Source organism: Brachyhypopomus gauderio, chromosome 17 (assembly GCF_052324685.1).
Source record: "Brachyhypopomus gauderio isolate BG-103 chromosome 17, BGAUD_0.2, whole genome shotgun sequence".
In the NCBI taxonomy this organism is placed as follows: Eukaryota; Metazoa; Chordata; class Actinopteri; order Gymnotiformes; family Hypopomidae; genus Brachyhypopomus; species Brachyhypopomus gauderio.
Window position 1 is genome coordinate 15,837,258 of NC_135227.1, and position 15,692 is coordinate 15,852,949.

The following is a 15,692-nucleotide window of genomic DNA, read 5'->3' on the forward strand; positions in this document are numbered from 1 at the left end:
TGGGACACTCGTCCCTGCAGCCCAGGACACAGCTGCCCAGACTCCGGTTTATATTCTCTCCCTTCTGCCTTCATCAGCAGCCCTCTCTCCCTCTCTCTCTCTCTCTCTCTCTCTCTCTCTCTCTCTCACTCACTCACTCTCTCTCTCTTTCTTATTCCATACCTGTTTTTTCCCACTGCTCTGTGCTCTGAGGAGCAACACTTAACAAAGTCTCCTGCGTTTATGTGCATTTTCAGGGTTTCTTCCATGCGTAAAGAGACATGGCATGCCTGTCAAAGAGTGACGTTAAGTGCATTAAAAGATGTTACGTTCGCCTCCGCGTTCTTAACACTGAGTATGGAAGCACTCAATAAACGAGAAACCTCAGCGCTGAAGTTCCAGCCTCAGCCAGCCAAGTTTCTGCACCTCTGTGTTATAACAGCCTGGAGCCTCCATGAGCCCAGTGGAAAATGCAACCATGAACACACCAGACCACTGCGGAGCCCGGCTGTTTATTGGCAGAGCCAGCTCACAGTCTCAGGATGGTGGAGAGGCATGTTTAATAAAAACGGACTTCGGTCAGCTGGGAGGCTCTCGGGTCCTCGGCAGGTAACAAACAAAAGAGGAGATGAGAGAGTCTCCTCTGTTTCTCCACTACTGTGCAGCCCTGGGAGCAGCCCGTGTCACAGGTGTCCATTACACTGCACCACACGTAGATGTTTGGAGAAGGTTCAGTCCCTTCCTGACTTGCTCGTGTCTCAGGCCTGATACTCCACCCTGTGAGCCCCCCCCCCCCCCCCCCCCATGTCGGACCACCACTGTCAGTGAAGTGTTAAAGAACACCGCTCCCCTCCCCGGCTTTGCCGATCGGTTGGAGTATTTGTGGTGTGTAGGTTGGCCGCGCTTGGAGTCATCTGTGGTTCTGGGCTGGTGGAGAGCGTTCCTGCAGAACGCTCCCGTTGGGATGGCCTAGGGCGGGGTTGCGGACGGAGACGGGGCGGGGTGTAATAAGGAACGTTATGGAAGATCTCAGCAAGCCTTGGCGTCTCTAGCCTTTTTACTTTTGCCATGAGCGAGTTGTATGTGTTCATAGGTCAGGTGTCCAAAGACCCATATGTTGTGCCCCCCCCCCCCTTTGTGTGCCCACTGTTCCTCTGTAATTGGCAGGTAAAGTTTCGGCCCCCACCCCTCCACTTCTGCTATTATTCCTATTCTGGATTAAAGAGGTGGCCAGTAAAGGCTGCAGGCTTGGCTCCGATCCAGAGAGGGGCCTACCTCCGATATATTATACACCAGCAGCTTTCACCAAGGTGTGCATTTCAAGACAGTCCTTCTCTGTTTTTATACTGCCTTTTTTTTAAACCCTGTTAAATCAAAGGTGAGGAGAACAGTGCAGACCCTCCCCTCCATTGCAGTCTGATCTCCGTAACCCATTCCAACTTGTATCAGATAGTCCCCGGTCGCCTGGCGCCCAAGGGGAGGCCCGGCTCCTCATCCAAGACACCGGTTCGCTCTCGGCAGTGTGAATCGGAGTAACCCGTGCGCTCTCGGTTACACAGCAGATCACAGATCACAGATCACAGATCCACAGCAGATCACCTCTCTGCACGCCCTGCTCCTTCTTTACAGGCTGTAAAACCCCAGACCAACTGGGCGACAACCATAAACCAAGCGAGACTGACCCGTCCTCCCACGCATCCAGACTCCATGAAAACACCTACTGACTTTCATTCATTGAAAAGTCACATGCTGTGTTTGTTTAGGTCAAGAGAGAGTGTGATATTTTTCTCCAGGGTCTGAGAGTCAGCAAACTATTACCTGCCAAAGTTGTTTTTTGTGAGCTGCATAGTAGTTGGTGTGTTACATCTGTCTAAAAATCACAAAGTGGAAATGTAACGTACGGTTATGAATTATATATAAGCATATGTAGAAGTGTTTGTAGTTTCACCGAGCTGACTAAAGCTGCTAAAGATTATTCAGAGCTTGACACGGAAACATTTGCATGAATCTTTTTCTGATTATCCTGACACGTTTTACTCACAGACCAATGAGGCTGAATGTTCTCTGCACTACACTCTTCAAGCATCCAACTTCATGTTTGAGAAGGGAAGAAGAGAGAGAGGGGGGAAGGGAAAGGAGCTTTATTAATGAAATCCATCTCCTGGGCCCTTCTCCTCTGTCTTCGGCTGTCCACCGGGGGGGTTGTGAACTGCAGGAATAATTATTTTAGCATGGCGTCTTCGTGTCAGCCTCAGGCGGCTGACTAGACAATCCAGTCCTCTCGGTGCAGGCACAGGAAGTTGGGCTGGCCAGAAGAACGTTTCTGAGCCTTTGCTCATGTAAACAAACACCCACTCAGCCCTCACACACACACACACACACACACACACACACACACACACATCCACCCACCCTCTCCCACATCCCCACATTATTCCACTACAGACTTGCCTCTTACTGGCAGTGCTACAAAAAGGTGGAAGACTATAAGTCATTATAACCCTCCATTCCAGTCAAATACATAATGGATTATGGAAAGTTTCAGTGGATATGAAGATGTCGACACACCTGGACTGGATTACCAACTTAACTGTAAATAAAAAGAAATGAAGCTAGGAAACATACATCATGACGTGTGTGTGTGTGTGTGTGTGTAGCACATGGTACTACACATCTTAAAATTTAAAATCCCATTTTTTAGTATTCATGTCTCAGAGCAGCTAGGCAAGTGATTCTGGGAAAGGGTGGACATGTGTGCACGCATACAGGTGGTGGATCAGTTAGGCTGTGATTTATAAAGCTCTCTTCATTGTGCTCCTCTTCCTACAGCTCCTCATTCTGTCCTATCTGGCAACGTTACACCAGTGCCTGACCTCCTGTCTGGAAGAATAGACCACTTTATTCTCACACGACGTTATTGTGCTTAGAGAGCTGAGAGGTTCATGACATTACATGACTTTGTAAACTGCTCAGAGACCCAGTTTATTTTTAACAACATTATAACAGGGCTATGCAATGCTCCTACTATTATCACAAGTTTGACAAGATGGTTACAAGTTAACAAGAGCAGGACCGAGACCTGCCTGTTCCATAAACTTTGAATTAGGAGGAACAGATGATTGAGGAGCTGTGATCTGATTTTTATAAGCTCAGTCCTGAGACTCCAAGACCCCTCCTCTAAGATGAGCAGGTTTGGTGTGTGTGTGTGTGTGTGTGTGTGTGTGTGTGTGTGTGTGTGTGTGTGTGTGTGTGTGTGTGTGTGTGTGTGTGTGTGTGTGGTTATGTATGTATTTCTACAATAGTCTCTTCTGTTTAAGGTAAGAGGGTCAGGTGTGCATGTGTGTTTATGGTATGATTTGGTAGGTACTAAAAGGTTATCTGATTTCACACCCTTTGGCCTGCACTGAGCAGGCCATCTTGAACAACCGGTTATTCTTAAATTGTCCATTCAGTGTGACCTCCACATGTTGAAGCACTTCAGTAAGGTAAAGAGTTAATAGTACATTTGCTTTGTGGCCAAACTGTCAGTTTTCAAATGAAAACCACGCCTTCCATTAATTGATTGTGACTGGGGGAGTAAACTTAATACCTCACAAGGAGAAAGAACTCCACGGACTCGGGTTCATGGGCTCTTGGGTTCTGGGTTGCCTTCTGCCTTAAGCAAGACAGCCAGACCCAAGAGTGGAGCACAGGAGTCATGGAAAACTGGGTGGAGAGGGAGAGGAAGTTCTTTCAAACTTGTTGCATAACTCTGCAATGAAAAATATGGCAGGAAGGCCTACATTTCTGACACGGTGAGACTTTATCAGGGCTCCCACATCCTCTGAGTGATATTTCTGAATGACCACTGTTTCAGAGCCTTGGGCATGTAAAACACCCCTCATCAGCTTTTCAAAGGTGTGTTTGTAAGTGTGTGTGTGTGTGTTATTTTTTTGGTCACTGTAACTCTCTCTCTCTCTCTCCCTCTCTCTCTCTCTCTGTGTGTGTGTGTGTGTACGTGTGGGTATGCCATGTCTGAGCAGGTTGCAAAGCCCTGAAGGCAGAGGATGACAGGAGCAGGCCTGACTGGTTTCAGGCCTTATCTTGATGGAACATGGCCTCAGAGAATATATGGGGAAATTTACAAATACATTCTCTATGGAGTTGTTCCCACCCATACAGCCATCTCAGTCTGAGCCTTGGGTTTTACCCTGGGTGGCAACTTCACAACGTCGGGGGAGCATTTTCTGACCACAAGCTTTGTTCCTACTGTGTGTGTGTGTGCGTGCCCACCAACTCTACCACCAATCTTTGTTTTCTTATTATCACTCATCATCTTGCCGGGTGAAAATGTTTTAGGTTTCGAGAGAAAATCCTTTCTAGCAAGTTCCTCAAACTCTAGGACAATGGAGACTTCATGGCTCTTTCACCTTCCAATGCTCACTCTGTCTAATAGTGTACATTTCCTCTACATGTGGCTTATTCTGCTGTGGTCTTTGTTATTCAATACGGCACCAGTTCTCACTGTTCTTAGCAGACAGGTGAGTCATTTTGAGGCAGTCATACGATAATCCTGTTATCTTTTTTTCAGCCCTTTCTGTCTGTGATTACGCTTGTTATCTGAGGTTTCTTTCTGAAAGTAGGTTATCGAAGCATGGCATTTCGTATTGCACACTCAGGCACCCACCATGGATCATGCTTGTGGACAAACCATGTGTGGCTATGCGTGTGTGAACATGCATGTGTTACAGGTGGTGGGGGGAGTGGGGGGTTGGGGGCAAACGCAATAGGCCCTGTTTACCTTTGGCATTTACTTACGGTTTATCCTGAAGATAAGTAGCTCATTGGCCAGGGTGGGGGGGGGGGGGTAGTGGGAGGGGGCGACGTGTTGAAGCCTGAGAGGAGACTGCAGTTATGCATCACTGCCTGCAGGAAACAGATGCAGGCCTGAATCCACCAGGGGAGAAAGACGCTTTAGAACAAGAAACAGAACATAGAATCCCAAAAATCAACTTTATGTTTTTGCCCTGCATGTGATAAGAAGCTTGGGTGTTTTTTTCTTCTTCCTCTTCTTGGTGTGTGATGCCTAATTTATACAGGTATCTCAGGAATGCACTAACAGAGCCAGACCAAGTTCCAGATTCTTGTTAGATGAAGAGGTGTTTGCCATATTACATTACAGCATTGGCCTAACACAAAAGCTCAAGTATCCCCCCGCCCACCCCATGCACACGTTCATGCACATTTACTCGCCAGCCAGTATCTAGTGTACGCATGCTGTGACAACACGCAGTGGGCAAACGCTGTCAGTCTCAGATCAGGCATCTGCTTTAAGAGCTCTCTGTCTGGGCTTCATGCTGACAGGTATGTAGCATCAGTGAACCTGTCCTCCGTACTGCCACTCATGACTGAGAGATGTACCTAGAGCGGGACACAGGACACGCAGGACAGTCCTGCAGGCAGTACGGAGAACGCGTCAGTCATGTGACCGCCGAGGGAAACCGAATCAAGGTCAGGTGTTGTCCTGGCAACAACTGGCTTTTCATGTGGGCCTGCACAGGTTTGAGGGAGCCGTGAAGCAGGAAGCGTAAGAAAGTGAGAGGTGGTTTGGAGCTTCTGCGAGATTGTGTGCGTCAGTCTGCAGCTCTCGCGTCCCTCAAATGTCAAAGCCAACGCACAAGCGCAAGGCGGGTGCCCAGAGAGTCTGTAACCAACCGCTCTGTGTCAGGGGCTTTTTGTTTGTTTTTTTTTTTCCTTTTCACTTCACTCTTATTTGCAATTTCATTTTCATCGTTATATTGGTGTAAACACATTAGTCCCTTTGTTCTGAACCGCCAATGCAATGGATGGGAGCCATGACAGAGTGAACCAGGTCTGCCCTCACACTGCAGACTCTGCTGAAACTCTCTCTGCGTATGGACAGATAGCCCCGCTCAGTATCTGAGACGTAAGACACCATTTCCCAAACCACACATACTTTGCGCTCTCCACACCCCGTGCTCTCTGTGTACTTGTTTCCATGTTTGTCTTTTTTTTTTTTTGGTAGGTCAAAGGTTGCTTTCTGCAGTAAAGAAAGAAAAAAGAAAAGAAAAAAAAGTGTGTGATAAGCCAACTCCTGCCTGACAGACATTCATACCATTGGAGGGTTTTTATTAATTTACTAGTCTGGCTACCAGGTTTATTCTATCCACACACAAACACTTTGAGCAAAATTATAGCTAGGCTTCAACGGTACACTTTACTGATTGGTGGCTTATCTCTAGACATGCTATAGCTGTTTTAATGCCCCAATTCTCCAGATATACAGATAAGTATATCAGTATGTCCTTCTTCACTCTGTCAACAGGTTTGCTTGTGTTGCAATCTTAAACTATTGGGATATGTGCTAATAATGGGTTTTGTCTATGAGAAATCTATGATTTGCAATTCAGTAATATTTCAGCAATATTTATGCCCAGAACTAGGTCTAATGGTTGAAATAGTTGCACCCGTTTGAAGAGCAGTGTACCTCAGACCCACTCCTTGAGGGTAATGTTTCTGCACAGCCCCAGTACCTGATTCAACTTGTGGGCTATTTTTGGAGACTTTCATAAGTCAATTCAGATGTGTTTTAGAGAGGAGAAAACAGAACCAACTGTGGCTTTCCAAGATTTGGGGAATGCTGCTTCAGAGGAAACCCAATCCATACAGTTCGCCCCAGTTAAGCCATCCCCTCACTTTCTACTAGGGTTTAACCTGTTACGAGGGAAAGAGCAAAATTAACAAATGTTCTGTTTACTTTCTGCCTTTTCAAACAGAGAAGTCCAGTCCCTGATAGAGGAATTACAAAGTCTAGCAACTGCAGGAGTCTTGCTCAATATAGCCAGCTGCACAACAGAGTAGTTCTTTATGAGCAGAGAGCAGATTCTCAGCTATGTCTGGACTCACCACCATACAAAATGAATTCAAACACGCAGTTACAGTGTTTCCAGTATCTGTCAGATTTCCATTGTGCAGGTGATGGAAACCTGTCTGCACTAAGTGCCTGGGAGTTTGCACTGCAGGTAGGCCTATATAAAGAAACACACACACACACACACACAAACCTCCACCCACCTTGAGCGTAAATCCACATCCTGCACTTTTGTAATATGTGCATATCAGTGTAGCTTATACATAGACTTAGCAAGCACCTCATAAACAGGAAACAGCTCTTTGTTTCATATCACGCAGGAGGCATGTGGTCTAAGAGAGTACATAGTCCGGAAAGCGTGGTGGTTGATAGCTAACTCTCACACTGCCACTCACCTGACAAACAGTTGGTATCACATTTTAAGTATTTTTTGTTTAAATGTTCTTTCATTCTTAGCTTAGAACCACCAAATCGTTATGTAACCATAAAGTGTCACCAGCTTATCAATGTATAGCAAACCATGTGTGATTTTGTGTGATATAAATTAAAGCATTTATAATTTAATTTATATTATGTAATTCCTATCCTGGGCTTCTCCCATTTTCTTAGATCGTGATCTTAGGATCACCATTCCATGAATTACACAAGTCAATTGACCTTATATAGATAACTGAAAATGTGTATTTTTTCAATTACCTTGGAGTTACATAATACCAAGGCACACCAGCCTTCTTGACAACACTTTGAACGCATGACCCCAGGATTCCAGTCACCTCAGAACACAGTCGAGGTTGTTACTGCATGGCTTTTCTGGGACTAGTTTGCCGTTCCAAGAGCTCAACTCCCAGTCCCTGTAAACGATGTTCAAGGGAAACCAGGGTGGCATTTCCCACCAGTCCCTCTGTGCAGTCTCACTCAGTTGAAGTTTGATCTCGGTCAGGTCAATACCCTGCCAGTCCTTTCCAGACAACCAATGGGGGCCATTTTCTTCCAAACTCCCTACAAACACGTCCATGTGCACATGGTGGAGTTTGGTATGCTGTGGTAGAGTTTTGGAACATTCTTGTTGCTCCGTCATCTCTACAATGATTAGGTAAGCCATGGTGGTCAGCGAGGGTGGATAAGAACTGCCAGAAGAACGTTCCTACTGTGATTCAGCTTATCAGTATTCCACAATGAGGTCCCCTCCGTTAACTCAAATCACAAACAACACTCCACACTGGATATTTTCTGAAAAATATGGGGTTTATTGGTTTTAACTGCAATCAGTCATTACAAAAAAAGCAATTTTATATAAACTCACAGAAATTACTGTAGTGAACAGCAAAAGCTGTTTAAAAAAATACATTCAACAGTTTAGGCTAGATATTTTCTTTGTGTCCATCTTGTTAACCCATCTTTTCAAATCTTCAATTCCATCAACTAGGGAAACAAGGCGAACCTACTCAAACATTTTATCATCTTCTGCATCATTATTCAAGGCAGGGAGCATAAGCTCATTGGAATGTATAAAAAAGAGGCACTTTATTTACATTTGGGCTGGAGGAAGAGTTCCAAAAACCAATCAGAAACAACCGAGGACACCCATTCTTCAACCCGTTTGGTCACAGTTATTGCCCGCAATTCGTCAAATTCACGTCAAGTTCATGTAACTGGAGGAACTGCTTTTAACACTGAAGTTTTGTAACCTGCAATGATAATCATGCTGAACAATCATCTCACCAAACAAATCGTTAAAATGCACTTCAGGGTGGTACTTCAAATGGAAGCAATAACTTTTAAGGCCATGAAATTTCATCCTGAATTGAACTTCCATCTCTCGTAACTGTGTTCTGACAAATTCGTGCCACTGAAGAATTCTCACACCAGGGTATCTAGTGCTTTACAATCTACACTTCTGTAGATTCGTTTACACTGGTGCTGTATCATCCACTACCACCTCTGGTACTAAGGGCAAAAAATGCTACACATGAGGATTAGACTTGCCTCAAGTAAAAACACCAAAGGAAAAACAACAAAAAAGTGGGGGTGCAACAACTGAAGACTGACTACAGAAATAAAGGTCAAATGTACTGACATCAAGCTTTCTAGTGAGTCCAAATATCTAGATCAAAAACATTAGGCCTAATGGTGTTGCAGTCCAATATTTGGGAAAAAAGAATGAAAAATCTATAATAAATAATCAAAACGCAGAGGATTTGTTTGTTTTTGCTTTAAATTAAGTTTCATTTTTTTTTCCAAAGTGTAGTTGCAAACGAGTCATTGTAGTACAATATATTAAACTGTGAAAAAAGAAAGTTGACAAGTCTTCACAATCTTAAGATTAATACAGAAGATCATAATTTAACATAAAAGAAAATATATTCTATCGTTTCATTATCAAGATAAATACAAACAAAATTAACAAAAAAATGCATATGATCACCAATAAATATGTTTGATAAGTTAAATAAGCAGTGACAAGCAAAACCTTCTGTCTGAAAGTTTTCTTTTCCAAACAACAATAATAATATAACCATAAACAATGACAATACGTCAAACAAAAGAAGGTGGGAGAAGTGATGAATTACCCAGCACTCCACTGAGCAGATTCTATGGACAAGCAAATTAGCTTGGAGATCTAAAGGGAACTTGCAGGAAGTTCAGCTGCACCTTGGGAATGCTGAAATTCCCCTCTGATTGGAAAGTGGGGGTGGAAATCAGTCTTTAAAAGGTTTAACAACCACTTAAGCATTCCCTTCCCAACAAACACCAAGTGACCAGCCACAATGGGGAAACTGGGGTAGGGGACAGCGGAATTGTTCCTTTTTCGAGTGGAAGAATCCAATCTCAGGGCTTTGTGCTACTTTCAAGAAAAGGGGAGAGAAAAAAAAAAAGAGAAAGAAAGAAGGAAAAAAAAAAACGAGCTGGAGCAGGCAGCACGTGATAAAAACAGAATGTGCCAAATGTGTTCTGGAACTCCCATTTTCAACGTCACGAGAAGCTCCTTCCTGCAGAAGGACTTGCACTGCCGTCTAAGAGCAGGGCCACAGAGTGCTCGAAGCAAGACCTACTATACCAGGCCACAAAAAGCTACAGAAGAGATGATTAGTCTCTTTCACCTCAATGCTTACTTGATAAACCCCAGGCACTTGTTTTCCCTCCCCTCACCTCCTTTTAAGTTAATCTGCATCACACAGTTGTGAATGATCTAAGTATAATTTTAGCAAATCCATTTAGCAGACAGACATTGTCCTCGAGTGGTACTATGGGGGAGATGGTACTATGGTCCGGGAGGGTGTTGGGAGGATCGTCAACGCTGAACCATCCCCTCAGTGTGCCACCTCTGGCACTGCTATGCACTACTGCAGCAGTAGCACCTGGAAAAACAGTCTCTTACCTTCTACCAATCCACTTCCTGCTCTAGTTGTTTTGGCACAGTCTCGTGTGTCATGGCAGGGCATCTATGAGATGAAGCCAAGGCAGCAAGAACATACCAGGTTGTGGACCAAAGGGACTTTTTTTTGCTTGTTGTGGTTACATAAAGACCGGAAGTGAGAGTTCCCTTAATTCACTGCATCTTTTTTTTCCTTTTTTTGTTTTTTTAAAGCCTAAGTGATACAACGAGGGAGTTCTACTGCCCCTAGTAGGCTAAAGAGTGGTAGAGGAGGTAGAGAGATAGAGAGATGGAGGGAGAGCAAAAAAGCAAGCTCATCTCTCATGCTCCCCACCCACTGCTGCTGCGTGCAATGGAGGATCAGGCCGTGTGCACCTTAGTCGTCGGAGATGGAGAGCCTGCTGAAGATGGGCAGCCGACGGGTGGTGTCGAGCCCGGGTGACTCGGAACCACTCAGGCTCCCACCACAGCTGCTCTGGTAGCCCTCCTGGTCAGAGAGGGAGTCTGGTTGACTGGACGGAGACTCGTAGCGGTGGGGAGACTCGGACATGGGCCTAAAGTAGTAAGGGGTCGCAGACGGAGAGGGCGGGGCTTGGGCGGCGGGGTCCGGGCCGGACGAGGGTCCGCCGCCCAGGCTGGGGCCGAAGAGGTTGGCCAGCTCCTGGCTGGAGTACGTGAAGGGGTTGCTGCTGGGCCACTCGGGCAGCTCGTCCGGGGAAAACATGGGGGGAGGCGTGACCGAGGTGGGGCTGTCCCTCAGACCGCCGGAGCTGGGGAAGCCGGCGAAGCTGTAGCTGTGCTGCAGGCGTGGCCTCTCCAGCTTGTTGGAGGCTGAGAGCGGGGTAGGGGCGGGCGGGGGGCCCCGGCGCTCCTCGGCGTTGTGGATGAAGTGGCAGCGCGGGCCGTAGGGGCAGAAGCCGATGGTGTGGAAGGTACGACACAGCTCAGTCTTGTACTTGGGGTGGCGGGACAGGCTGCGTAGCTCGTGCATGCCATGCGCAAACTGGCACTTGTCACCATATTTGCAGGCGCCGTTCTCCTCGAAGGGCCTGCACAGCTCCGTCTTGTAGCGGCTGGAGTTCACCTGGCTGCCGCCCGGACCCCCAGAACCAACGCACTTCTGCAGAAGGCGCTCCCCAGTCTCGGAAAAGGATCTGTCCCGAAGCCGGTTCTCTTTGTTGCTGCTGCCGCCGTTACCCATCCCGGAGACCAGCAGGGCCGGGTCCGCCTTGCCGTTGTTCAGGAACTGGTTCTGGTTGAGCTTGCTGCTGGGCAAAGTGACAGAGTGCCGTCGCTGGTAAACCCCACCGATGGAGGGAGTCCCCACAGCCTTCCTGTCCAGCAGGCTCCCGGTGGGGTTGGAGATGGGCAGATTCGCTCCAGTGCAGGGCACAGACATGGCATGTGGAGCACTGAGGATGTTGTTGTTGTAATTCAGCATTTTGTTGTTCTGTAAAGGTGACAAGGGAAAACAGGGACGGTCGATTACAACACAGTTTATATTTATGTTACATACATAGGTTTGTTTGTAGGTCTGATATTTTAGGTGAGGTATGAATGGGGAAAAAAACAAATTAAGCTCATTTTGAGCTGTATTGGTGATGGAAAAACATGGGATGATTTCATTTTAAACACATTAGCAAACGCAGGCCTAAAGAACAGCTGGTTTGGCAAGTCGCCCATCAAAGGAATGCATGGCTGCGTAAGTAAATGAAACGCAAGAAGGCGGGTGTGAGCAACAGGGTTATGCGGGAAGACCGATCAAGAAGATCCGTAGTCCCTACGATCAGTACCGTGGCCAACTACAAGGGCACGTCGGTTTGTGGTCTAATGATAAAACTTCATGATGGTCTGCGACATGGCATATCTAATCAACACCATATCTAATGAGTCACGTAAAACCTAAGCACGTTTCTTTTTTTAAACCAGACAAAACATCTAGCTGCCACACAGCACAAGCTACAGCTGAACGTAGCCAAGTTTATATTGTGATAAAAAGTTCACTGCTACAGCGCTCGTTTTTGAGTGTTTGTGTTTACAAGGAGCCAACTTTAAACTTCCTCCCCGCGTACATGTTGAATTCAGATCAGTTAGTACCACAACCAGCCCGTAAAACCACCTCTAATCGCGGAGGACACCAACACTACCCAGCTGGGTTAGTCAGACAACTAAAGAAGCAAGTTATGAAGCTAGTCGAAAGCTAGCTGATAACTTGGCATTTCCCCCAACAAATGCAGAAGTTTTATCCGAGTTCTCCTCTCAAGTGGCATTTTGTAAAGGCTCCTCAATTCTGTGTTGAAGAGTTTGGCCATTTAACTCCCGTTAGGCTTCAGCAACACGCACCAAGTTCAGTGGCTGTGAAACGGAAACGCCAACAAAAGTAAAGATTCTGGCCACACGAACGGAAACGCGCTCACGTAGCAAACTCGTTCAAGTTTTGTTCATTGCAAAAAAGGAAAAAACCCCAATAACCGGCTATAATGGGCAGTAAAAGTGTGGCAGGGCGATCGTGTGAAGTCCGCCCGCCAGAAGCGTGCAGCACCACGACGTGCACTCGGCCCACAGTTCAACATGTCACTAAAATCTCCGACTGCTGCCGCTTTGCTTTAGCCAGCTCACACGATCATACAAACACTACACTCTACCGTTGCGAGCAAGACAATGTTATTATGTTTTTTTTAAGAAATGACCCTATTTCAGCCGTGTTTTGAGCCAGTGCGCCAAAGCGCCCCTCGCATTCCGCAGCTGCGCGGATAAGCGCGCAAACCCGTCAGCGGCCGCACACTTCCTACCTTGTTGTTGATAACTTCGCTGAAGTCAAAGAGCGATGTCATCTTCGAAGTAAGGAATATAAAATAAAAAAAAGAAACGCTGCGTTATGATGATGATGTTGTTTTTGTTGTTTTTTTTTTTGTTGTTTTTTTGTGCACGAGCGGGTTCTTATCGCGTGAACTTTTGTCGCCCATAGAACAGAACCCCCTCTTCCCTGGCCGCACGCGCTGCGCCGCCTTTATAGATCCACGCAGGAGGGGCTACGAAAGCGTCAAAGGGCGTTTCTTTCTTCCTTTTTTTCTTGTCAAGTTTTTTTTCTCTCTCTCTCTCTCTTTCCGTTACTCCCTCAGACTTTGCGGGGCACGCATTTTCTTACTTCGCAGTGTTTTGTGCCTGAATCAACTTGAAAGTAACGATTAATTTCTAGTTCTATTCCAGGACGTATTGCATACAAGATTGCCTTGCAAATGTTGATTAATAAAATGCACGCGTGGTTAACTTGCAAATAATAAGCGGAATCGGTCTTTTTTTTTGCCAAGTATGCTCACACATACAAGGAATTTGTGTTTGGTCACAGTAGCTCACAGTGCATTACAACTGAAAACATTACACAAAATATTACACAACCTGGACACGCACACACCACTAAACTTAACATGTGCAGAGTTGTATGTTACAATAAAGTGCTAAATGCATCCGGAAATTACAGTGAACAGGACACCTTCAGCTTCAGGAGGCAGGTTGAACTTCCTCAGCTGACGCAGGAAGTACAGCTGAAGCAGGAAGCTGCGCTCTCTTGACGGCGAGAAAGACGGGGTGTTGCAATCCCATTTCAGGTGCTTGTAGGAGTCTACAGCCGCCACAGTACTGTTGAGGACGGTGAGTGCTGGAGGGGGGGGGGATCCATAGGACCACATGCTCGACCAGCTGCCTATAAGCAGACTCGTCGTTGATGAGACCAGTGACTGTCATATCATCTGCAAACCTCAGTATTTTGACTGTACACTCATTTGTGTACCGTGAGAAGAGCAGAGGGGAGAGAACACAGCCTTGAGGAGCTCCTGTGCTGATGGTCCTGGTTCCTGAGGTGATCTTTCCCAGCCTCACCTGCTGCTCTCTGTCAGTGAGGAAGTTTGTGATCCACTGACAGGTGGAGGCTAATTAATGCAGTCGAAATATTTGGTTATTCATGACCCGTGAGCCAAACGTTTGTTATGTATTTTCTACCTTAAATACATTGCTGGTGAATAACAATTATTCTAATTAGGTGTTTCTTGTCTGTCTTGTGTGACTGAATGGGCATCATGTCAAAGTGGCGAGCTTTGTGAATGAAGCAAGTGTCTGTATCCTACTGAACACACAATGTTTATTTTTTAGGTTTGTTTATTTGTTTATTTGTCATTGGTTTTCAGGTATAAAACATACTTACTTGTTTTTTTTTTGCTTTAACAATCATCTCGTGTACAAAAGGATTTCGCCGGACCAATGTTGTATGGCCATTAAACTATTACACAAACAACATCCTTTAAATGAGTCAGTTTAAATGAGTCAGTTTAAATGCAGTTTGTTTATTCTGAGGCACAACTGTGGTGATGTCCTTGGGCTTTAACTACATATCTGCTTTGCAATTAATGTAGCCAACACTTAATTGTTAGCTTGAAACATCACATCTGGGATTTTCCTGTGCAGTCCTAGAGGATTTAACCCTTCACTATGAGAGGATGTACACAGAACCACTTAAGACACAGAAACACACTGCACATATTCGACCATAATGATAATATAACTACATATAAACTGGCATTATTTGCTGAGGTACTGTAGGGTTACCAAACAGTTGTCTAAGCATTTTAAGTGATAAATTTGAGATAAGGTGATTGTTCATATTGGGTCTCCTGAAATACCTTGGTTCATCTAATGATCTTTGATCTCTAAAGAGGCTGCTTATGAGGTCTACTATTTCAGACTGGTTTTGTGCCTGCAAAAGAAATTCAAAACCAGCGCGGCCTCACCAAATTCTGATATTCATTCTAGTCCTAGATAACAGTGAGAACTATGAAATCTTTTTTTTTTTTACCACAGTGTAACTCAATCCAAATCCATTGTGGCCAGCGCAAGTCTTTCTCCTCCTGTTCCATGACTTGTCTTGGGTACGTGCACCGTCATGCTCTGTGTCATTAGCGAAGGACTAAAGGAATAAGCAGAGCCCCGGAGAAGAAAATAAGTTGTTTACAAAAAAAAGGAGAGTGAAGGGAGAAGATTTACAAGTGACATTTATTGCTACCCTCCAGGGTGTGTGTGTGTGTGTGTGTGTGTGTGTGTGTGTGTGTGTGTGTGCACGCATGTGTGAGCGTGTGTATGGGGGTGTGAGGGTGTAAAAACATTCCCCCTTTCAACCTCAGCACAGCTACAAGATGGGAGTCTTCTCACTGTGCTCTCTGTCTGCTGTATCCTTGAATAAATGAGCAGTGAAGGGGCGTCTCTGAAGCAGCTCACCTGAACCCCGTACTGGGCTGAGCTTCATGTGCTCTGATCTGGAGACTTGGCATTCATGCTGTTTAGAGACTGCAAGGTGGAAGGTGTGTGTGTTTTTTTTCCACATAAAATATATTTTACAAGTTTTCGCCACCCAGAAAAGGCTCCCCTGGGGAGACGAGGCTATAGCTACAGGGAGCAATGCAAACCATGTCTGTG

At 45.6% G+C, this 15,692-nt stretch overlaps 1 protein-coding gene across 1 annotated transcript; it reads right to left on the reverse strand.

The window, feature by feature from the left end:
- Positions 1-8,074: 8,074 nt before the first annotated feature.
- Positions 8,075-13,203, reverse strand: zfp36l1a (zinc finger protein 36, C3H type-like 1a). The gene is made up of 2 exons (XM_076977487.1): positions 13,019-13,203; positions 8,075-11,676 (listed from the first exon to the last, which is right to left on the reverse strand). The coding sequence occupies exons 1-2, from the start codon at positions 13,058-13,060 to the stop codon at positions 10,603-10,605; spliced, it is 1,116 nt and encodes a 371-aa protein (XP_076833602.1). The 5' UTR covers positions 13,061-13,203; the 3' UTR covers positions 8,075-10,602.
- Positions 13,204-15,692: the final 2,489 nt, after the last annotated feature.